Below are 22403 nucleotides of genomic sequence, written 5' to 3'. Positions count from 1 at the left end.
GGCACAGTGGAAACAAATCCAACTAGTATCCATGAGGATGCGGGTTCGATTTCTGGCCTCGCTCAGTGGGTCGGGGATCCTGTGTTGCTGTGGCTGTGGAGGCTGGCAGCTGTAGCTCTGATTCAACCCCTAGCCTGGGAACCTCCTGGTGCCATGGGTGTGGCCCTAAAAAGAAAAAAAAAATTATGCTAACTAGATAACTGGACCTCAGCTTGCCTTGTAGACTTACTTACAATCTGATTTAATATAGACATTTTAATTTGTTTGGTGTATATGGGATGAGACCCATAGAAGTCTTTAAAAGACCCCCATTTGGACGATGTGTTGGGTTGGACTACGTTTGGCTGTGGATAACAGAAAAACCCTAAATAATAGTGGCTTTGAATGAGATAGATGTGTATTTATTCTTCATGTAAAAGTCCAGGCTGGAATAGTGACTCTGCTCCACCAAGTCCTTAGAGCTCCAGGCTCCCAATTCTGTTATCCTTAGCATGTGCCACCTGGTCCACCATGGCACTGCCAGCTGCAGCCATCAATCTGCATTCCAGCCTGCAGGAAGGTGGAAAAGAAGAGAGGTACCGCCTCTCCCTTTAAAGACCCATACCCCTTTGGCCAGAATATAGTCACATGGCCACAGCTAGCCATAAAGCAGTCTGGAAATACAGTCTTTATTCTGGCTGTGTGCCCTGCTAAAGCCCAGATATTCTATCACCTGGGAAGAAAGGTCAAGGATGTTGAGGGAAAGGCTATCAAGGTGTGATAATACTCCAGAAAGAGGAGTTCCCGTCGTGGCTCAGTGGTTAACAAATCCAACTAGGAACCACGAGGTTGCAGGTTTGATCCCTGGCATTGCTCAGTGGGTTGAGGATCCTGCGTTGCTATGAGCTGTGGTGTGGGTCGCAGACGTGGCTCGGATCCCAAGTTGCTGTGGCTCTGGTGTAGGCCATTGGCTATAGCTCCGATTTGACCCCTAGCCTGGGAACCTCCACATGACCCGGGAGTGGCCCTAGAAAATGGAAAAAGACAAAAACAAAAAAACAAAACAAAAAAAACACTCCAGAAAGAGAAGATGTAGGCTTTAACTAGAGTAGGGCCAGTGGGCAGGAGAGGGAGGACTAGGGGAGAAGATATTTAGAACTATTTAAAAAGTGGAACCCCCCACAAATAAAGATGGGAGTCCCCCAAACTTAGTAATGTTGGGATAAGGGGATAGAAAATTTGCCCTGGAGGACTTCACTCTTTCTGAGTTGGGAGACCTCGAGGTGTAGACTCAGGAAGGGTTGAGGATTTGGGGAGGGGAGTTTTGCTTTGGAGACACTTGGGGATCTGTGGACCCTCTGAGAAGAGGAAGGGAGGCTCCTGGGGGGAGGAGGGAGGGATCAGAAGCCCCAGAGCAGAGGCGGGTCGTGGCGAGGGGTGGGTAGCTCTAACCTGGCTCTTACCTCTTCCCTGCCCCGTAGTGCCACCCACCATCAGCGTGCCCAAGGGCAGAGCGGTGGTGACCGTGCGCGAGGGCTCGCCGGCCGAGCTGCAGTGCGAGGTTCGAGGCAAGCCGCGGCCGCCGGTGCTGTGGTCCCGCGTGGACAAGGAGGCTGCATTGTTGCCCTCCGGGCTGCCCCTGGAGGAGACCTCGGACGGGAAGCTGCGGCTGGAGCGCGTGAGCCGAGACATGAGTGGGACCTACCGCTGCCAGACAGCTCGCTATAATGGTTTCAACGTGCGCCCCCGCGAGGCCCAGGTGCAGCTGAACGTGCAGTGTGAGTCCCAGCCGACCACCCCCCGAGCTGTCCCTCCGGGTTCCAGTCTGGCCTGCCGCCTCTTCCGCCCTTCACCCACCCTGTCCAACCAAACCCCTCTGCTTACTGCTGATACCCCTAAACCCTCCTTGACCCCCGCGCTCTAAGACGTGGAGGTCCATGACCCTTGCTGCCCCGTCTTCGTTCCCAAGGACCAGTGAGCAAAGAAATAACTGATTTTGACAAATGGAAATGGGAGTTGGAAGGTGGAAGGACCCTCAAGGGAACGATCTGATAGCATAATGACGGGAGTTAATTCACCACGCGCCAAGCACTAGTCTAAGAGCGTGTTAACGCAGCAACTCATCTAGCCCTCCACAGCCCTGTGGGTAGATTCTGTTACTACTCGGTTTTTTGCAAATAGGGAGACCGAGTCACACAGATGTTAAGTAACTTGCTTAAGATCACAGCTAGTTGGAGGTAGAGCTGGGATTTGAACCTAAGCCATGTAGCTTTGGGGTTTCTTGCTCTAAATCCCGACATTATGCTGCTTTTCATTATCTGGATGCTGAGGCGACCATTTTGAGGCCAGGGCAGGAGGTTATGGCAGGGAAGGAGTAGGTATCTGCAGATCGGAGAGGTATGAGCATGGCTATTGTGTGAGTATGTTGGCAATGTGTATCCGCCCAGAGACCCTTCCGGGCTGGGGGGAGGAAGGGCGGCGTGGGAGTAAGGGCCAGTGCATCGGTTTCCCATGGGGCCGCTCCTCAAACACCACTCGATGGGGAGAGGCCCCGCTGACCGCCACCCCCGCCCCCTAGTCCCGCCAGAGGTGGAGCCCGGTTCCCAGGATGTGCGCCAGGCGCTGGGCCGGCCAGTGCTCCTGCGCTGCTCGCTGCTTCGAGGCAGCCCTCAGCGCATCGCCTCGGCTGTATGGCGCTTCAAAGGGCAGCTGTTGCCTCCGCCGCCTGCCATTCCCATCGCCGCCGAGGCCCCCGACCACTCCGAGCTGCGCCTCGACGCGGTCACCCGCGACAGCAGTGGCAGCTACGAGTGCAGCGTCTCCAACGACGTGGGCTCTGCTGTCTGCCTGTTCCAGGTCTCGGGTGAGCGTCGCGTCGGTCCTGACCCATCTAGCCCCGCCCACCCGGGGCCAGGCTCCGCCCCAACTCCTGCCCTGACCCTTTCCGGCCCACCTGCGCCAAGGTTAGGCCCCTGCCTTTCCAGAACCCGCCCATGCCAGTTCTGAACCCCGCCCATGCCTCTGGGATCTAACCAGGACCTCCTCTTACAGCCCTGCCCCACCCCCCGCCCACTCTAGGTCTAGGTTTTCGCTTTTCAAGGCCCACCTAGATCTGGCCTAAGCTTCGCCTGTTTTAGCTCAGCCTAATTCCCGGCCCTGACAGCCCCGCCCGGTCAAGCCTTCCCAAGGCCTAGGCTTTACCCGCTCTAGCCCTAGGAGCGCCACACTTACGCCCCGCCTACAGGGGGCATAGGCTCCACCCCTGCCAGCCGTATCCAATCCCAGCTCTCTGTTTCCACCTGCTCCAGACTCGGACTTTCCCTGCAGCTGGGTCCACATCAGGTTCGACCCGCCACCTCCAGCTCTAGCTCAGCCGTCACATTCAAGCATCTCCTCTTTCATCCTTGGCCTTTGAGGCTGCAGATAGGGAATCTTCTCTTTTCCCTGCAGGCCAGTTTGAGGGGCCTGAGCTGTAGTTTAGAGGAGGGAAGGCCCCCTCAACAGCTTCTTTGGATCAGCGTGGGTGACATCGGTCAAGCCAGCACACATTTCCTGAGTTGTTGCACTAGAGGTTCAGGCCTCTCCGTGCCCAGAAATCCCTTTCAACCCCATCTCTTCAAGTCATTTCAATGGGCTCTTTAGGGCTGGAGACGGGTGTGGGTGGGTCAGAAGGGAGTGGAGGTCGTGGTGAGGGCGAAGGGGGACGGAAGGGGGCTGATGGGTTACCAACGTACCCCCCTCTCTTCCTCCCTTGGGGAGAGCCGGTTCCCTGTCAGCTAGTGGCAGCACTCTAGAGGGGAGCTCCAGGTGTGCCTGTCCCCCATTTCACCACACCCCAGCGGCCCCAGCTGATTGGGTGCCTCTTTAGCTCTTGTTTGGATCTCCTCACTCAACAGTGCGGGGCTGGGACCACAGGCCCCTGGCCACTTCCCCAACCCCTCTGCACCCCACCCAGCCCTGCCAGCCAGAGGCCCCTGTGACATTTCCCACCTCCTTCCCCTCTCCCCTGTTCTCCCACACTTTCCCTGTCTCCCCACTTCTGGCCCCCCTCTCTCTCCTCTTCTTTCTGCCTCAATATCCTTGACTCTTCTTGGTCTCCTCGCCCCAATGCTCCTTCCCTGCGTCTTTTCTAATATCCCTTCTCCGTGTCCTCCCAAATTTCTCTTTTCTGTCTTTTCCTTGGCCTTTCTGCTCATTCTCACCAAACCACCTCTGGAATTCCCAATCTCCCTTTCCTGCACCTCCCACCTTCCCTCCTGTCCCACCCTCATTCCCCCAATCTCCTCCTCTCCCACCATCTCCTCTCCTCACGATATTCCTTCTTTTTGTCTCCCCCACCCTCCCACTGTTCCACCCATCCCCTTCTGTCTCCCTGTCCCTTGCCTCCTCTCTCTGTGTCTCTCCCCATCCCCCACGCTTCACGGCCCCATGCCCCCCTCCCCGCCCTCTCAGCCAAAGCCTACAGCCCGGAGTTTTACTTCGACACCCCCAACCCCACCCGCAGCCACAAGCTGTCTAAGAATTACTCGTACGTGCTGCAGTGGACCCAGAGGGAGCCCGATGCTGTTGATCCTGTGCTCAACTACAGACTCAGTGTCCGCCAGGTGGGCCAAGGGGGACAGGGGCCCAGGTGCAGGCTGGCCCTGGGAATGCTCATCAAGCCAGGGGAAGGGGTTGGAGATGCATTGACCCTCCTGTGGATTCCTCTTCAGAGCCAGAGAGAAAGTGTTCTGGACAGAGCAGCAGGAGCTGGGAGGCTCTAGGGACCTGTCCCTTCTGGACCCATGCTCCAGGCACGGCCCTGAGAACTGGGCAAGGGTCTGCTGGGTTCATGTAGGGGAAGCGGGGCAGAGCCAATTTTCCTCACGAAACACAGGATCTGTTCTTATATCAGCAGCTTAAAGCATGAGCTTAAGTCTCATGCACAGGGTCTCTCGAGTGCAAGGCCAGAGCCACTGTGCTGGTCTCATGTCCAGTCTAATTCCATGTGGTTCTGCCCAGCCCAAGGGGTTGTTGGGTGGAGGGTAAGAATGTGACTCTGGGGCAGACTGCCTGAGCTGAAATTCAGTTCTGTATCATCTTGGGCAAACTACATCTCTTTGGCCTCAGTTTCCTCATCTGTAAAATGGAGGTAATTACAATATTCCCCCTGTTAGGATCCTTATTTTAAAGATTAAATGAATCAGTAAATGCAAAGCAGTTATGACAGTGCCTGGCACACATTCGTGTTTCAGGATGTGTTGCTGTCACTTATTAAGACAGTCCTGGGCGGTAGGCATGGAGCAGGGAGATTGCACTTTCTTATAGGTGAGGAAACTGAGGGCCTGGTGCCTTGTCCTTTGCTGTTTCTGCTCTCCATTGCTGCCCCCCAGCGTCACACGAGGGCCCAGCTGGTGCTTGGGTGGAGGGCGTGGCCTGCTGGGCATCTGGGAACTCCCTGTTTCTGCAGTTGAATCAGCACAACGCCATGGTGAAGGCCATCCCGGTGCGGCGTGTGGAGAAGGGGCAGCTGCTGGAGTACATCCTGACCGACCTCCGTGTGCCCCACAGCTACGAGGTCCGCCTCACGCCCTACACCACTTTTGGGGCCGGAGATATGGCCTCCCGTATCATCCACTACACGGAGCGTAGGTGGTGGTGGCGGTGGTGTTGGGGAGGGTGGGCCCATCTCATACCCAGGGGACCCCTCCCCACTCCCCGCATAGTTCCTGAGCTTGGGGTTCCCCAACGTGCAGTGTCCTGCTCTATCACTGCACGCCAGACACCTCTGGCCCCCAGTCCACCTGTCCCCTGGTCCTAAGCCCAGGCACCCTCGGTACCTTGATTCTGACTTGGTTTTCCTGCTTTTGCCTTTTCAGCCATCAACTCTCCCAACCTGTCAGGTGAGACACCCCTGCCCACTTCCCTTTCCTTTTAAGGACACACTGGTCCCCCTGGTGGGAGGAACAGACCCAGAGATACTGAGAGAGAAAAGAGTGTGGAGGCTGGCAATTTGCAGGAGAAGCAGAAATGAGCAGGGCTGGTCTTGGAGACTTTTGCATCTGGGATTTCTTCTGGGGCCCATAGGCTTGAAGAGAAGGTAGAGGTGGGGGACACTTCTCACCCAGGGCCTTTTGTCCGCACTTGGCACCATTCACTGTCCCTAGAAGAAGAATGGAAAGACCAGGCTAATCCACATTCTCTGTTCCCTGGAACAGGGGTCCATAATCTGGGATCCGTGGACCACCCCCAAAGGATCGAGGGTGGGGAGTCCATGAAACTGGAACCTGGAAGGGCACACAATTACTTCTTTATCCCCCTAACTTCTAGCAGAAATTTACCATTTCTTTCAATGATGAACGTAGGCAACAAACCGCATGTCCTTCAAAGATGAGTGTAGGCCCGAGGCGTAATCACTACTTGTGACTTTGTCATCAGTGGAAATCCGATGTTGTCCCATCACCTAAAGTTGTGCTGCTGTCTCTAAATATCATTTCCATTCATTAGTACTTCAAAACTACAATAGTTAGACTTAACCCTGGATCTTATGATTTAATTAGATAATAAAGGAGCCCATTATATCACAAATTTGTTTTTTAAATATTTTGACATCTGTGCTGTTTCACTATAATTGATTTCCTTTGTAATCCTCTTTTCATCTTATGCATGTAAATAATTTTTCTGAAATGGGGTCCTTAATTTCACTAGACACCAGAAGGGTTTGTGGCACAAAAAAGGTTAAGCAGTTCTATTCCGGGAACAAGTTTCCCAGGGGTCCCATTGCCTAGTTTCGAAGCCCTGGAATCCTGGGCCCACTGCCTGTATGCTTGGGAGCTGGTTGAGGGGTGGCCAGGAGGCAATGTTGGACTAGGGGTCCCGAGGAGGCTGACCCTCTTTGTCTCCCTCCCTTTCCACCCTGCCCTGAATGCAGACAACACCTGCCACTTTGAGGATGAGAAGATCTGTGGCTACACCCAGGACCTGACAGACAACTTTGACTGGACCCGGCAGAACGCCCTCACCCAGAACCCCAAACGCTCCCCCAACACAGGTCCCCCCACTGACATAAGTGGCACCCCTGAGGGTGAGGACATAGCTCGCCTCTAGGAATAAAGAACAGCTTCAGGGAGGGGTCTAGTTGTGGGGAGCCCCAGTTTGTGGGGGAGACACAGCCCCACCCTGAGGGAACCCCAATCTGAGGAGGAGACACAGCCCTGTCCTAAGAGAGCTCCATCTGAGGGGAGAGCGACTGCTCTGTCCTGATAGAGGACTAGGAAAAAGAAAAACTGTAGCAGAGCTAAGAATCCATGAATGCTGGCCCCGGCTCCTGTGCTCTGCTGTGAGCAGGGATGACAGGGTGGGATACTATGAGCCATGTGGGATTCAGACAGCTGATACTGAGGCAGAAAAGGAAGTAGGTGGAAAGAGCCTGGGAGGGGTGAGGAGGAGGTTGTTGGCACCTCTTCACCTTCGTTGCAGGCTACTACATGTTCATTGAGACATCAAGGCCTCGGGAGTTGGGGGACCGTGCGAGGTTGGTGAGTCCCCTGTACAACGCCAGTGCCAAGTTCTACTGCGTCTCCTTCTTTTACCACATGTACGGGAAACACATTGGTGAGTTGAGGGACCAGGTAATCTGCCCAAGCGTGTGCTGGGTCTGGGCGGGGAGGGGCCCATAGGACACGGGCACTGGCCCCCATAAGGCCTGGGCTTCCCAGCTTGGCTGAATCGCAGATCCTTGAAGGGAGCGTGAGCAGAATCTGGTCAAGGGGGCAGTCCAGAGCCAGCTTGACTGAGGTTCTGAGATGATGAAGTCTTCCTGAGCCTGCAAAGAAAATGGCTCCAACAGGATGAGGTGGAAGTCGTTGTGGGGTTGGAGAAATAAGCTAAGAGGTTGCATGTATGGTGCCTGCCAGGTGACGTCCTAGGAGCTCTGCATCTGGGGTCTCATCAGCCCTTGCAATCACCACGTGAGGGAGGCATTACCTTATAGACCAGAGAGGTTAAGCATTTGCTCAAGACCTCACAGCAACCCAAGTCTGTCTGATTCTCTCAAGCCCTAAACACAGGGTTGGAAGGGCGCTGCTTTGTGAGAGTGAGAGGAAGTACAACTTCCTAAGCATGACCTTGAACCTGAGGAGTACCTTCTGGGGAGAGAGGGCACTGGCAGGAGTGTCACATTAGTCTGTGAACTCATCAGTTCAGCCATTGCTTCCAGAACTCCTGCTCTGTGCCCGGCATCAGGTGTGGCAGTGAACAGGATGGACAAATGCCTCATCCTCCTGGCACCGACCATCAAGTAGGAGAGACAGACATTAAATAACGAATTGCACCAGGAAGGGTTTAGTGGCCCCTGTGATGTGTGTCTGCAGCAGAAGGACAGGGCCCAAGACAGCTGGCGACAGGGAGACTTGACCAACTTTGCGGACCAGGTTATGAAAGACTCTACTGAGGAAGTGACATTTTTAATTTTATTATTTCTTTGTTTGTTAGTTTGTTTACATATTTATGGGAAAGGCAATGTATTTTGCCTTTTTTTTTTTTTCTTTTCTTTTCTAGGGCCGCACCCTTGGCATATGGAGATTCCCAGGCTAGGGGTCTAATTGAAGCTGTGGCCACCGGCCTATGCCAGAGCCACAGCAACGCGGGATCTGAGCCTCATCTGCAACCTACACCACAGTTCATGGCAACGCCAGATCCTTAACCCACTGAGCAAGGCCAGGGATTGAACCCGCAACCTCATGGTTCCTAGTCGGATTCGTTAACCACTGAGCCACGACGGGAACACCATGCAACGTATTTTGCATTTACCTTGAGATAACCTCTAACCCCAACACTCTGGGAAAGCCCTTGTTCAGTCCTGATGACCGTCACAGAAGGTTCTTCATCGGGCACTCGAAAGTTGAGAATAGATAGGAATTGATGGAGACTTTCCCTCAGGAGTCAAATAGAAGAGAAGATGTGAATTCCAGTAACGGCCACATAGCAGAACAGGGAGTGGTCTGGGAGCGGGGAACTGTAGCTTAAGGACTCAGAGTTCACAGGAAGCATGGAGGGGCCCCAACTCAAGCCTGGGAAGACTTCCTGGAGGAGGTGACTTTTCAGAGAGGCCTTGAAGCATGAGAAGCATTTGACCGAGGGAACATAGTCGGGGAGAGCATCTCAAGCAATCAAAGTGGCCCAGGGCCCCCAGAATCTGGGAAGCTGGAGTACATCTAGGCTGCAGCATGTAGCTCGGTGTGTCTTCGGAGGTGACAAGGAAGATAGGGGAGAAGGTCATGAGCAGGCACCCTTAAGGCCCTGGCTGGCCCTGCAACAGGCTGTCAGGAAGCAGGGAGACCTTAGAGATGGAGGGGTGATCAGGGAAGGGGCAGAAATATAATTTTTGTTCGAGCAGTGGAAAGTTGGGGGTATCCCCATTAGGGTCCATGGAGCAGGGCGGTGGAGGCGAAGGTAAAGGTTCGGGGATTGATGCCAAAAGTGGGGGGATAGGAACAGGGGTAAGAGCTCCAGGAAGGGGAAGAGAGGGAGGGCTCCTCGGGGCTGGGGGCAAGCTCAAAAGGCAATGGAGCTTGGGCCCTGCCTAAGCCAGTGTGGCGACTCCCTGCCCACTGGGTGCCAGTTGCAGTCTGCTCCGGGCCCCATCTGCTGGGAAGGGTCCCCCACATGCCTTGAGTCTTTGGTGTGCTCCTCCCCTGGGCCTGGGTCTGCTGCTGGGGGCGCTGGGTGTTTCTTGCTGCCCTGGTCCCTTCTCTCCCCCCCCCCCTCCCTGGCAGCTCTGGGCACCAGCTGTCCCCAGACCTTGTGATTCACTGGCTCTCCCTGGTCCAGGCCAACTCCTTTTATCTCAGGCAGGTAACATTTGGTTGCTCTCCCCAAGCAGGGATCTGTCTATCTGGTGTCACAGATGGTGTGGCTTTGTCTGGGGCAGCTCCATGGAAATACCAGCCACCAGGTGCCATCTAAGATTGATTCCCCTTCCCTCCGAGCCAGGTCTTTCCTGTCACAGGGGGCTCGAGGTGGGCTGGAAGAACAGGCGAGGAGGCATGAGATTGCCTGGGTGCCCTTAGTTGCGGCTTGTTCCCCTCCTTCTCTTCCATTGCCCCTCAGGACCTCTGCAATTCTAGGCCCCTGGGTCTGTGGGCAAAGGGTCTCAGCATCTCTAGGCTAATACCTTCAAAATTTCACATTTTACCACAGCTATATAGTATATACACTAATACCTTTTTTTTCTTTTTAGGGCCACAGGTGCAGCATATGGAGGTTCCCAGCCCAGGGGTCAAATCGGACCTGCAGCTGCCAGCCTACACCACAGCTCAGGGCAATCCTTAACCCACCGAGCAGGGCCAGGGATTGAACCTGCATCCTCATGTATACTAGTCAAGTTCATTTCCACTGAGGCACAATGGGAAGGTCCCATATACTAATATCTTTCTTTCTTTTTTTTTCTTTTTTCTTTCTTTTTTTTTTTTTTTTTCTTTTCAGGGCCACACCCCTGGCATATGGAGATTCCCAGACTAGGAGTCAAATTGGAGCTATAGCCACTTGCCTACACCACAGCCACAGCAATGTGGGATCTGAGCCTCGTCTGCAACCGACACCACAGCTCACAGCAACGCCAGATGCCTAACCCACTGAGAGAGGCCAGGGATCAAACCCACAACCTCATGGATGCTCGTTGGGTTCCCTAACCACTGAGCCACGAGAGGAACTCCCTAGTATCTTTTTTTTTTTTTTTGTCTTTTGTCCTTTTCTAGGGCCACACCCATGGCATATGGAGGTTCCGAAGCTAGGGGTCTAATCGGATCCATAGCTGCCGGCCTATGCCAGAACCACAGCAATGCCAGATCCTGAGCTGTGTCTGTAACCTACAGTTCACGGATTCTTAACCCACTGAGCGAGGCCAGGGATCAAACCTGAATCTTGTGGTGCCTAGTTGGATTTGATTCTGCTGCATCACACACAATGGGAACTCCCCTAGTATCTTTTAAAAAATCAACTTTCTCTTTTTTTCTTAGCTTTGTCTTAAGCATCAGTATTATAGAAATCATGGGTGTGCATACCTTTATTCTTAAAACGTAAGTATTGGAGTTCCTGTTGTGGCTCAGTGAGTTAAGAACCTTACTAGTATCCATGAAGATACAGGTTTGATCCCTGGCTTCGGTCAGTGGGTTAAGGATCCTGCATTGCTGTGGCTGTGGTGTAGGCCAGCAGCTGCAGCTCTGATTTGACCCCTGGCCCAGAAGCTTCCATATGCTGCAGGTGTAGCCCTAAAAAAAAATAAATAACCTGACATAGTGTCTGTGAGGAATCAGGTTTGATCCCTGGCCTCACTCTGTAGGTCAAGGATCCAGTGTTGCTGCATGCTGCATCATAGTTGCAGATGCATCTTGGGAATTTCCAAATGCAGCAGGTGTGGTTGTTAAAAAAATAAAGTATTAACTTTTTACTGAGATATAATTTACATTATATTAGTTTCATATGTTCAACATAATGATTCGACCTTTGTATATGTGGCAAAATGATCACCATAATAAATCTAGCTGGAGTTCCGGTCATGGTGCAGCAGAAATGAACCAACTAGGAACCATGCCGGTATAGGCCAACAGCTGCAGCTCCAGTTGGACCACTAGCCTGGGAATCTCCATATGCTGTGGGTGTGGCCCTAAAAAGCAAAACAAAACAAAACAAAACAGCAAAAAACTAGCTAGCATCCATCACCAGAATGGATGTTTATGAGAATTTTTTGGTTTATTCTCTTAGCAGCTTTCAACTATGCAGCGTGGTATTACTAACTATGGTCACCGTGCTGCACATGACATCCATCCTCAGGACTTATTTATTTTATAACTGGATGTTTGTACCTTTTGCCTCCCATCACTCATTTTGCCCATCTGCCACCCTCCAAATACTAAAATTGTAACGTCCCTTCCTGTGCCTCCAAAAGCCATCCCTCATCACCAAGTGTGTGCATTGCATGCTTTGGGAGTCCCATTATGTGTCCAGACATGGGCCCCACTGCTGTGTGTGTGTGTGTGTGTGTGTGTGTGTGTGTGTGTGTGTGTGTGTGTTGGGGTAGGGAGATTAGCTGATTAAGAAGGAAGGGAAGAGATAAAAGAAAATTTGCAAATTGTTCTGATGAATAGAAGTCCCTCTCTTTCCCATGCTGTGGTCCTCTCAGGCATAACAGGACACTGAACCCGTCTGCGATGGGGAGAAGGCCCCGTCCACTGGGGACAGTGCTGCGGGCAGCAGTAGGGAGTCAGGCCTGGTGAAGGGGGAACGGTGAGGGCGCCCTCTCACTGCCCCCTCTCCTTGCACCCACCACAGGTTCCCTCAACCTCCTGGTGCGGTCCCGGAACAAAGGGGCCCTGGACACGCATGCTTGGTCCCTCAGTGGCAATAAGGGCAACGTGTGGCAGCAGGCGCACGTGCCCATTAACCCCAGCGGGCCCTTCCAGGTGAGTCTACCAAGTCCAGTGCCCCTCCCAGCTCTGCCAGCGCTGGGCCTGATGCTTGCTCCTGGGAGCTGAGGAGGAGAGCGTGCAGGGGTGGAGGGCCCTCCGGGCAGACAGGGGCTGGGAGATAGGGGCCTCCAGTGCAGAACCTCCCTCATCCCTGCTCCTTCCTCTCTGACCCCACCCCAGATTATTTTTGAGGGGGTTCGAGGCTCGGGCTACCTGGGGGACATCGCCATTGATGACGTCACACTGAAGAAGGGAGAGTGTCCCAGGAAGCAGATGGATCCCAATAAAGGTGCAGGATGGGAAGAGAGTTGGGGGCACTGAGTCGGGGAGGAGCTGGGTGGGTGGGCACCTGTGTCAGGGGAGGTGCTGGTGTCCGAATGGGATTTCAGAGTGGCTGGGTGCCGGTGGGGTCCTATGTCGGTGACTGTGGGGACAGACGCCGGTGTGCTTGGTACCCACACCCTGGCTCAGGTCTGGGCCACATGGAGCACAGTGAGGGGGACAATAAGTTGTTCACAGTGGCAGCGTCTGTGTCTGGATAGGTCTGTGTGTGTGTGGTGGGTGGGGGTCAAGGTATGAACGTGAACCCTTCCCCTCCCCCACTGGGGGCCGGATGATTCTCATAGGAGCAGCTTGCGGTGCCCGCGTGCTCACGTACCAGGCCAGGTTCAAGCCACTGTGTGTGCACCGTCCCCTTTGTTCCTCGTGACAGCCCTCTGGGGTGGCCTTTACTATTAGACTCATCTTACAAATGAGGAAGCTGAGGCACTGAAGTCGAGCCAATTGTTCTGTGTCTGAGTGACCCGTGGGGCCGGGATTGGGGCCGAGCAGGTGGAATAAACCGGTGTGTCTGTGGCCACCAAGGGTGGTGGCCATCTCCAGGCCCCCCAGGGAGAGGGGGCAGGGGAATGACCCTCCCACGTCTGCCTGCCTGCACCTCCCTGGCCCCGCCCAGCTGACAGGAGCTCCTGCCCGACTCCCTTCTCTCTCCCGACACAGTGGTGGTGATGCCGGGCAGTGGAGCCCCCTGCCAGCCCCGCCCGCAACTCTGGGGGTCCATGGCCATCTTCCTCTTGGTGTGGCAAAGATGATGAGAGCTTCCTGGCTCCCCGCCCCGCCCCCGGCACACCAAAGTGTCCGCATCGTACCAAAGACTGACCCCCCGCCAGCCGGGGTGCCAAGGGGCAGGGTTGCCTGCCAGGGAGGGGGCCTGAATTGGCTGCGAGGACGTGCAGATCACAAGGACAGAGGCCCCGCACCGAGGCCCCGGAGACGGTCGTTCGACACATGCGCACACACACACACCCACACTCACACACAGAGATATATTAAAGCACAAGTTTCTATCCGACCTGCCAGCACCTTCTTTACTGCAGAGACAGGGGACTCGCCTGAATGGCATCTGCCACCCCAGGGACCTCGGCGCCATGTAGGCCTTGTCCTGGCTGCACCGGTGGTGTGTTTCTGACCCTCCTCTGTCCCTGACTCAAGCCTGAGCTCAGCCCAGCGGCTTTACCAGGAAGAGCCAGAAGGGGAGCAGACACGGGAGCCCTGCCCTTGGCTGGACTCTGGGACTCCCTGGGATGGGGGAGGCCAGGGTCAGAGGGCGCCTGACTCTGTGAACTCTGTGGCTGTCCCCTGCAGGGGACAAGGGAGATGAGGCACCAGCTGCACACAACTCTGTGCCCAGAGTGAAGCCAGAAGCTGGAGGGCCCAGCTTCACTCAGATCCCCTGAACCATCCCTGGGATGTCATATTCCCCCTCACTGTGCCCCCTTCAAAGGGACCCGGTGCAGGGTCTTGCGCCTGGGCAGTGTGAAGACTGACCTCGTCCCCCCCTGCCCATCCCACTGCGCCCCATCCTACAAGCTGCTGGATTCCTGAGAGCACAGTCCCCACCCTGGCTGGCCCAACCTCAGTCCCCAGCTGCATCTCTGAGGAGCCAAGGGGCCAAGGGGGCAGCCAGGCCATTTTCTGGGGTGAGGCTTGACTTGGAGAGGAGCAGAGAAGTCCTGCTTTTGTGATTTCCTGCCCCCCTGTTGGTCTTTGACTTTAGGAGTAGAGCAGAGCCTCGCCGTGACAGGGCGCTCTGCGTGGGGCTTCGGGGGCTGCCCTGTCCTCCACCGCAAAGTGCTAACTAGTTGGCTCTTCCCGCCCCCGCCCAGGCTCATGGAACGAGGATGGGTGTGTAGAGCTGAGGGTGGCGTGGGGGGCAGTGGCTGGTCACCATGCTCCCTGGGAGCTGAGCCATGTGGCCCAAGCAGGGAGAGAAAGGGCTCTGTGCCCTTAGGTCCTGGATTGGGAGCCCATGACAGGACCTAGACCTCCTCCTCGCCATCACCCCTGAGCTCCTTCCCCGCCGTCCACAGGGGAGAGGGGGCCCAGCCCCTTCCAGGATGAGTCGTCACATGTGTGTGCAGGTGGCCATGTGTCTGTGCGTGTGTGTATGTGTGAGCATATGTGTGGCCCAACTATTGCCTGTGTACATCTCTGGCAGGAGTGTGTGCCAATATGCCTCTGCGTGTGCAGTTATACATACGTGGGGCACTCTGTGAGTGCCTGTGGTCAGCGTGTGTGCCCGTCCTCCCAAGTGACATGAATGACTGTGCAGTGCCAGCAAGTTTACCACTTCAGCCAGGTTCTCTAGTCTCAAGCCACCCTCCACCACCTGAATTTCACCCTTATGGGTGAGCTTACAGAGGACCCTGTGGAAAGGCCAGCACCTTTGGTGGGAGTGTCACAAGGCTCCTCCTGGAGCATCTGATGGGGACAGCTGCAGAGAAGAGCCAGCACTGCAATGCCGGGAGGCCGGCAGGAAACCAAAGCAAACGCTGCCCATCTCGGCTCTGCCAGGCCTGTGTTATCATCATCACCAACAGCTGGTGGGTGACCAGGCCAGGGCTGGAGGGGGCCGCTTGATACCCGACCAGTGCCGCTGCTGTCCCGGCCCAGCCAAGGCCTCTGTCTGAAATGAGCGGCTCCAGGTTCCCAGTATGTGCTTCCATCTGCAGGTCCTGTTCCTTAACTGCCCCATCTGTGCAGCGTCTGTTTGCCCCAACTAGACTGTGAGCTCCTCCTCTGAGCCTTCCAGCCCTCTCCCTCACCCCTTCCCAACCTCGCACCCGGCGCCAGTGGGCCTGTTAGGGAAATCACTCAGCGGGCCTCACCCAGCAGAATGGATGATGTGGGTCCGTGGTTCCCAGCCAGGCTGCAGAGTAGAACTACTAGAGAGTCTTTTCAAGAGCACCAAGGCTTGGGGCCCTCCCTAGGAGTTCCAGTTTAATTGCGCTGGAGCGCAGCCTGGCGTCAGAGGTGTTTAAAGCTCTGGAGAGCAGGAACCACCAGCCTATCACCTGCCAGGTTTGTCCTCCGTGCCCTCGCTGGGGCGGGCGCTGGGGACCGGGGGCTCCGAGTGCCCCGTGCCTACTGCCCTGAGATGGCCTCGGAGTACATCTGTACCCTGCTTTGGCTGCTCCGTGATGGGGACCCTGTCTCCCTTGTTCACCTCCACATCTGCAGAGCTGGGCACAGAAAAGGGACTTGGATGTCAGCTGAACCGAGCCGAGCATTCTCGGCCCCTGAGCTCCTGGTCTGTTTGGAGAGAGGTGATATGGTCACAGAGAGTGCCGGGCAGGGAAACAACAGGGAACATTGCCAGAGAGACGTTGAGGTGAACCGACTTGAGGGTGGCTTGACCTGGGCTGACGAGGTGTCTGAGTGAGCCACTGAGGTCCTTGTCCTCACTTGTGTCTGTGCGTGCCGGCAGGCCTGCAGGGGTGTGGGTGTCATTGTGTGCTGACAGCAGTGTGTGGTGTGAGCGTCGAGGGGTGTGCTATCCTCTGTGAGTGGGTGTGTGTGTGTGTGGAGGGGGGTGGAGGCCTGCAAGGAATGAGTTTTTGGGTGCCCGTGGGTGATTTGTGAGACAGTGTCTGTGTGTCTGTGTGTGCCTGGGAGTCAGTGTCACCTGTGCCGTGTGTGTCTTTGTGTCGGTAGGTGGCCCATGAGGACCCCCAGCCCAAGGGAGACCATACTGGCTGGATCCAGTGCTTCTCCCCAAGGGCAGTCTCGCCCTCTGGGTTAGGGTGGCTGAGGCATTTTGTGGCCTTAAAACAGGGAGCCCAGGGTTAGCCCTCAGGTCCTCCACTCCTGTCGCCTCCAGGTTGGTGTCTGGGGGACAAAGAGATGCCTAGGGCCAGGTTCTGTGTAGGTAGATGAGGAGGCTCAGCTTGGCTGTCCTGCCCCCGGGACCACAGGCAGCCCCTTCCACCTCTGCCCTCTGGACTGGGGGGTGCTGACTGCTCGTTCTCATTCACTCCCCTTTCCCATGCTCCGCGAAAGCCCTGACTCAGGCTGCCGGTGCTTGGATTGGCCTCAGAGGTCAGAACGTCTCATGGTGCCAATGAGAGTGAAGCAGAGGGGCGAGGGGGATGGGGGCGACTGGCCAGGTCAGTCATGTAGCCAGTGAAGGTAGGGCCAGCCCTGGCAGCCAGCTACCACAGCCCTGGCCCCTGGCCCTGGGGTCTCCTGCCAGGAAGCAAGGAGGAGCTTGGTCAAACCGCACCGTCCTCGGTCCTGGTATGGATGTTACAGATGTTGCTGCACCTGTCCCCCCCCCCCAAAGGTACTGTCTCCCTGCCTCCACTTCTGGCCTGACATCCCAGGCACAGCCCCTCCTGCCCCAGGTCACAGAGCTGAAGGCTGCCACCCTTCACCCACACTGGCTGTAGCTGCTGCCCCTCCCCCAGGTGCCCCAGGAAAGGGGCTCTGGGTCCCCTCCTCTCTGTCCTCACTGGCACCTGGCCTGGGAATGAGGTCGGGGTGTCGTGGTATCCTCATCCTGTTGACCTCCCGCTAAGGGCCAGGGGAGCAGGGGCTAATCCTTGTGTTTTCCTCTCTCTGGACAGTGCAAGGGGGTTGCGGGGGGGGAAGGGGGCAGGAATGAGGTGGGTGAGTGTGCCCTGGAGGGGCACTGGTTCTTCCCGGTTCCAAAGGGAGTATAGCAGTCCCCCCCCCCCGTTGAGTCTGTGCATTTGAGAGGCTGTCGTGTGTGTACATATGAGAGTGTGTGTGTGAAAGAGAGGGTGTATGTGTGTGTGAGAGGGAGAGTTGTGTGAGGGTGTGTGTATGTGTGAGGGTGTGTGTTGGGGCAGAAGGACCACTCTTTCCTGGGGACCCCTTAACCCTTAGAGCTGGCAGGGACCTCGGAGACCATCTAATCCAGCGCCCCCACTGCACAGGTGAGAAAGCTGAGGTCCTGAGAGCTAGCACTTGCCCACCACTGCCCCCTCTCCTCATGTCACCTGCATACATCTCCCAGGGCCCCACTGGGAATGCCCTCCCTCCTGGTGCCCCTCCCCACCAGCCACTTACATAATCAGCATCTCAGCCCAACTCTGCTGGCCCCTCTGCCCCGTGTCCCCAAGCATCCTTCCTGCCCCAGGGTAGCCAGTTCACCAAGGCCTTTATCCCCATCCCAGGACAAGGGGCAGGGGAAGGAGGGGACCGGTCCAGCCCTGAGGCCTCAAAGACTTGGGAGAAAGCCAACCCCTCCGTGCCCAGACCCACCCCACCACCAAGGTAAAAGCACAACAGGAGACCCTCACTAATGGGTGAAACGGATTGGGGTTGTTTTGGTCACACGACCCCATCCTCACCCCTTTGCCTTGCTCTCTGTCTCCACTCTGTTCCCCTTTCATCCCCACACCCCCTAGATGTAACCTCTAGTTGCGGACGCAGTTGTTTCAATCAATAAAGCTGCAGTGTTCTAGAGCTCCGGGTCAGGCTGCGTGTGTCGGCGGTGGGTGGGCAGGTGGGCAGGCAGGCCAGGCCTGGAGTGGGTGTGGGTGAGAATCTGGGGGGTACCCGAGGCCCCTGGAGGGAGCCCCTTTTTCCCTTTGGACTTGATATCATGGATCCTGCTCTGTGGCCTGGACAGGGAGGACCTGCAGCCTGGGCTCCGACCCAGCGCACCCAGGTGCCCTTGTTCATTTGTTTCTCGACAAATACCAGCTGAATACCGTCTCCGTGGAAACTCCTATTCAGTGGGGGAGACGGACTCTAAGGTCACGATTACCCTGGAAAATGTATTCTTATGAACACAGTTAGCGCTGGGAAGGAAACTGGCTGTAGAAAAGGTAAGACGAGGAGTTCCCGTCGTGGCGAAGCGGAAACGAATCCGACTAGGAACCATGAGGTTGTGGGTTCGATCCCTGGCCTCACTCAGTGGGTTAAGTATCCGGCGTTGCCATGAGCTGTAGTGTAGGTCACAGTTGCTGTAACTATGGTGTGGGCTGGCAGCTGCACCTCTGATTAGACCCCCTAGCCTGAAACCTTCATATGCTGCGGGTGCAGCTCTAAAAAAAAAAAAAAAGTATGATTGGGATTAGCATTTGGGGGCTGAGGGAGCCTTCCAAGCAGAGAAAAGAGTATGCCCGGCCGGAGTTCCCGTCGTGGCGCAGTGGTTAACGAATCCGACTAGGAACCATGAGGTTGCGGGTTCGATCCCTGCCCTTGCTCAGTGGGTTAACGACCGGCGTTGCCGTGAGCTGCAGTGTAGGTTGCAGATGCGGCTCGGATCCCACGTTGCTGTGGCCCTGGCATAGGCCAGTGGCTACAGCTCTGATTCAACCCCTAGCCTGGGAACCTCCATATGCCGCGGGAGCGGCCCAAGAAATAGCAACAACAACAAAAAGACAAAAGACAAAAAAAAAAAAAAAAAAAAAAAAGAGTATGCACGGCCTAAGAAGGGTGAAAAAACTTAGGTTTGAGAGGTCCCTGGTGGCTCAGCGGGTCAAGGATCTGGCATTTTCATTGCTGTAGCTGGGTTGCCACTGTGGTGCAGATTCAGTCCCTGGCCTGGGAACTTCCTCATGCCATGGTCATGGCCCAAAACAACAGCAGTAAAAAACAAAACAAACAAAAACTTAGAAGTCTCAAGAAGAAGAAGGAAGACAAAGGAGGAATAAAGTTGATTTGATGCCTGTGCCAGCTCTGCCGTTTCCCCCTGGCACCCAGCCTCACCATCCCTCCTATTCACTCCTACTCCACTCCCCTAATCTCCGTGTTCCTGTCCTGGCCTGTAAACCCCACTCTGAGCCCTGCTTGGGGCTGCCCCTCTTATTCACCACCAGTTAGCTGCCCAGTCGCCCCCAAATCATTTTGTGCCAACCTTTCCCCTTTTCCAGACCTCTCAGAATCCTAGAATTTCAAAGCTGGGATGTCCCGAAAGTCACTTATTGCAATCATCTACTCCTGTGCTTCCTTGGGAGAAGTAGGCTTGCCAAGATCATGGGGACAGGCAGTGATGGGGAAAATTCACTCTCCCATCAAGGCTTATGAAGTGACCCCAAATCAAGGGCACGTGTGTCATGATATGAACTACAGGAGGGCAGGCAAATGACGGGAGGAGGGTTCTTTGTGTTACTCGGGAGTAATAGGTAGGTAGAGCATAGAGTTTCCTTTCAATGCTTCAGACAGGGGAACTGAGGCTCCGAAAGGTGATGAGACTGGAGGCTCCACACCCCACTTTTATCAGTTCACACCTTGGGTAACTTCTTGCTGCCACACTTCGATTTCTCTTCTAGTGCTTGGAACCCACCGCTGCTTTAGGTTGGCCCATTGGGTACAAGGAAGAGAGACTCACTCAAGCTCACACAAGCTCACAAGCACTATTTGAGACTCTACGTAGGGAAGGGGGAAGAGACCAGAAAGCCAAATGGGGATGGATTTCTTGAACCAGATGGTCTTCTGGATTCATGGTAGTTTTAGGGGTTTATGGCTCTGCGCCTCCTCATCTGGCAGAGTAAAGACGGTGGCCAAGCCTTTGTTATCCTACCAATAGAGAGAGGGACTCTAATTCCCTACCCGTGGAATCTGGATTGGTCCTAGTGACTTGTCTGGCCAACAGAATGTGACCTTCTGAGTTGAAGACACCTTGCAGCTTTAGCTCAGTTCTCTTGGAATGTTCTCTCTAGGAACCCTGAACCTCCATGTAGGATGTTCAACTCCCCTGAGACTGACATGCTGGAGAGGCCATGTGAGGGGCTCCCTTTGCCCATCCCACTGAGCCCAGACTTCCAGGCATCCCCCATAAAGCACCAGACATAAGAGTGAAGCTGCCTTGGACTCTCTAGACCAGCCCATCCATAAGCTGAACACCTCTGCAGATCCCGCAGGACACAGAAATTTTGCTCAGCCCAGCTTGTCCAAATTCCTAACCCATGAAGTCATGGGGTATAATAAAATAATTGTTGTTTTAAGTCCCTGAGGTTAGGGGTAGTTTATTACAACAGCAATCGATAACCACTCTGGCATGATTCAGCCACTTCCCGGCATTTGCTTCGTGCCCACACAGTTCTGTCCTGACTCATAGTGTCTGCTCCTTCATGACTTCCACTTCCCAGGCTAGTTTTAAGTCTCCCTCACCACCTTCCAGAGACAACTCCCAGCATTCACTGACTTAGCTTCTTTAAAGGAAGAGCCCATTGGACGGGCCCACTATTTTGTGCCCTGTCATACGTACATCCCTGGGAAACTTGTGGATTGGTTGCCCCTTGGGTTAAGGGCCACCCCTGATCCAGTCAGCTGGGTTGGAAGAAGAGGTCATGAATAGAAAACATGGCAGCCTGGAGGCCAACCCTTCTAGAGAGACTAGGGGTGGACCCACCTCAGAGGGGCAGGGGGCTGACAGGCTCTGTACAGCTACTTCCTTAGTTCTTCCTTCTTTCACTCCTTTAATGATGATCTATTCCCAGGGGCACCGTCGTGCAGTGTGTGCACTGTGAAGGTGACCCCAACTAAGGGCAGGTCTCAATGCAAATTACACAGGTAGGTCAGGTAACTTCCAGGAACAGAGTCTTGTGTTAGGCGCGTATCGTGACTTAGAGATTTTCGTGTTGACAGATGAGGAACGGTGCCGTGGGTACCCAAGCTCATACAAGGGGAAGAACTTGCAGATGAAACTAGATTTTTGACTTTGGGGAGGGTGTGCTCCTGTCAGTCAGGTCCTCTCCTCCTCCTCCCCGCTTTGGGATTCTTCTGCTTTCCTCACCAGCCCATCCCCGGAGCTGGGAGAAGCAGGACCCTTCCCGTGGGGCCCTCTACATCAGATGGAAACTGTTCCTGGTCCTGATTTCCTATTTCTAGCTGCCTGACCTTTTTGCATATGTCCTTTGTGGAAAGCGACTAGAACACCTTTCTGGAAAGAGGTTGGGTATAAATAAAGCCAAGAAAAAAGTCGAAACTCTTCTCCTTGAATTCAGCCCGACTCCAGGTGGAGGCCTCCCCCAATACTGCTGCTGCTTTTTTTTTTTTTTTTTTTTTTTTTTTGCTTTTTAGGGCTGCACCTGCAGCTCCACACTGCTTCTTGCACTCCCTGCTCCCCAATTCATCTTTCCTGGGCATGCAGCCCCCTCAGCAGCCAGCCTGTCTCCCTGCTCCCAGGTCAACATGGCAGGCACCCCTCACCTCCCCCTGCAACAATGCAAATCCTACCCTCACTCCATCACCCTGTCTCTCTAGGAGTTTTCGTCTTTAAAAATGTTTTGTTTTGTTTGCTTTTTAGGGCCGCACCTGTGGCATATGGAAGTTCCCAGGCTAGGGGTTGAATTAGAGCTACTGCTGCCGGCCTACACCACAGCCACAGCAATGCCAGCTTGGAGCTGCCTCTGCAATCTACACCGAAGCTCACAGCAACACAGGGTCCTTGACCCCCTGAGTGGGAGCAGGGATCGAACCTTTGTCCTCATACTAGTCAGGTTCATTTCCACTGAACCGCAACAGAAACTCCTTTACAAATGTTTCGAGTTCCCCATTTCTCTCAGGCCTCTTGAGGCCAGTCAAAGCTCAGCCAAATGGACCCAGCACTCTGCAAGGCCTCATTCCATCAACACGTGCTGCCCTAAGAAGAGCCTCGCTGGGAGTCCCCACTGCATCGCAAGGGGATCGGCAGCATCTCTGGAGCACCTGGCCACAGGTTTG

General features: G+C 55.0%; 1 protein-coding gene across 1 annotated transcript in view; it reads left to right on the top strand.

Moving 5' to 3' along the window:
- MDGA1 (MAM domain containing glycosylphosphatidylinositol anchor 1) overlaps positions 1–18194 on the top strand; it is a 63478-nt gene extending 45284 nt beyond the window's left edge. Inside the window, exons 8-17 of the mRNA XM_001924567.4 lie at positions 1461–1757; positions 2558–2842; positions 4432–4583; positions 5429–5606; positions 5838–5861; positions 6890–7042; positions 7438–7572; positions 12289–12419; positions 12606–12714; positions 13425–18194. Coding sequence (XP_001924602.1) covers positions 1461–1757; positions 2558–2842; positions 4432–4583; positions 5429–5606; positions 5838–5861; positions 6890–7042; positions 7438–7572; positions 12289–12419; positions 12606–12714; positions 13425–13516 — 1556 coding nt within the window. The 3' untranslated portion in view covers positions 13517–18194. The remainder of the gene's footprint in view (positions 1–1460; positions 1758–2557; positions 2843–4431; positions 4584–5428; positions 5607–5837; positions 5862–6889; positions 7043–7437; positions 7573–12288; positions 12420–12605; positions 12715–13424) is intronic.

The sequence above is a fragment of the Sus scrofa genome, chromosome 7 (assembly GCF_000003025.6).
Source record: "Sus scrofa isolate TJ Tabasco breed Duroc chromosome 7, Sscrofa11.1, whole genome shotgun sequence".
NCBI lineage: Eukaryota > Metazoa > Chordata > Mammalia > Artiodactyla > Suidae > Sus > Sus scrofa.
Note: the sequence above shows the minus strand (reverse complement) of the source record. Positions and strands in the feature narration are given on the sequence as shown.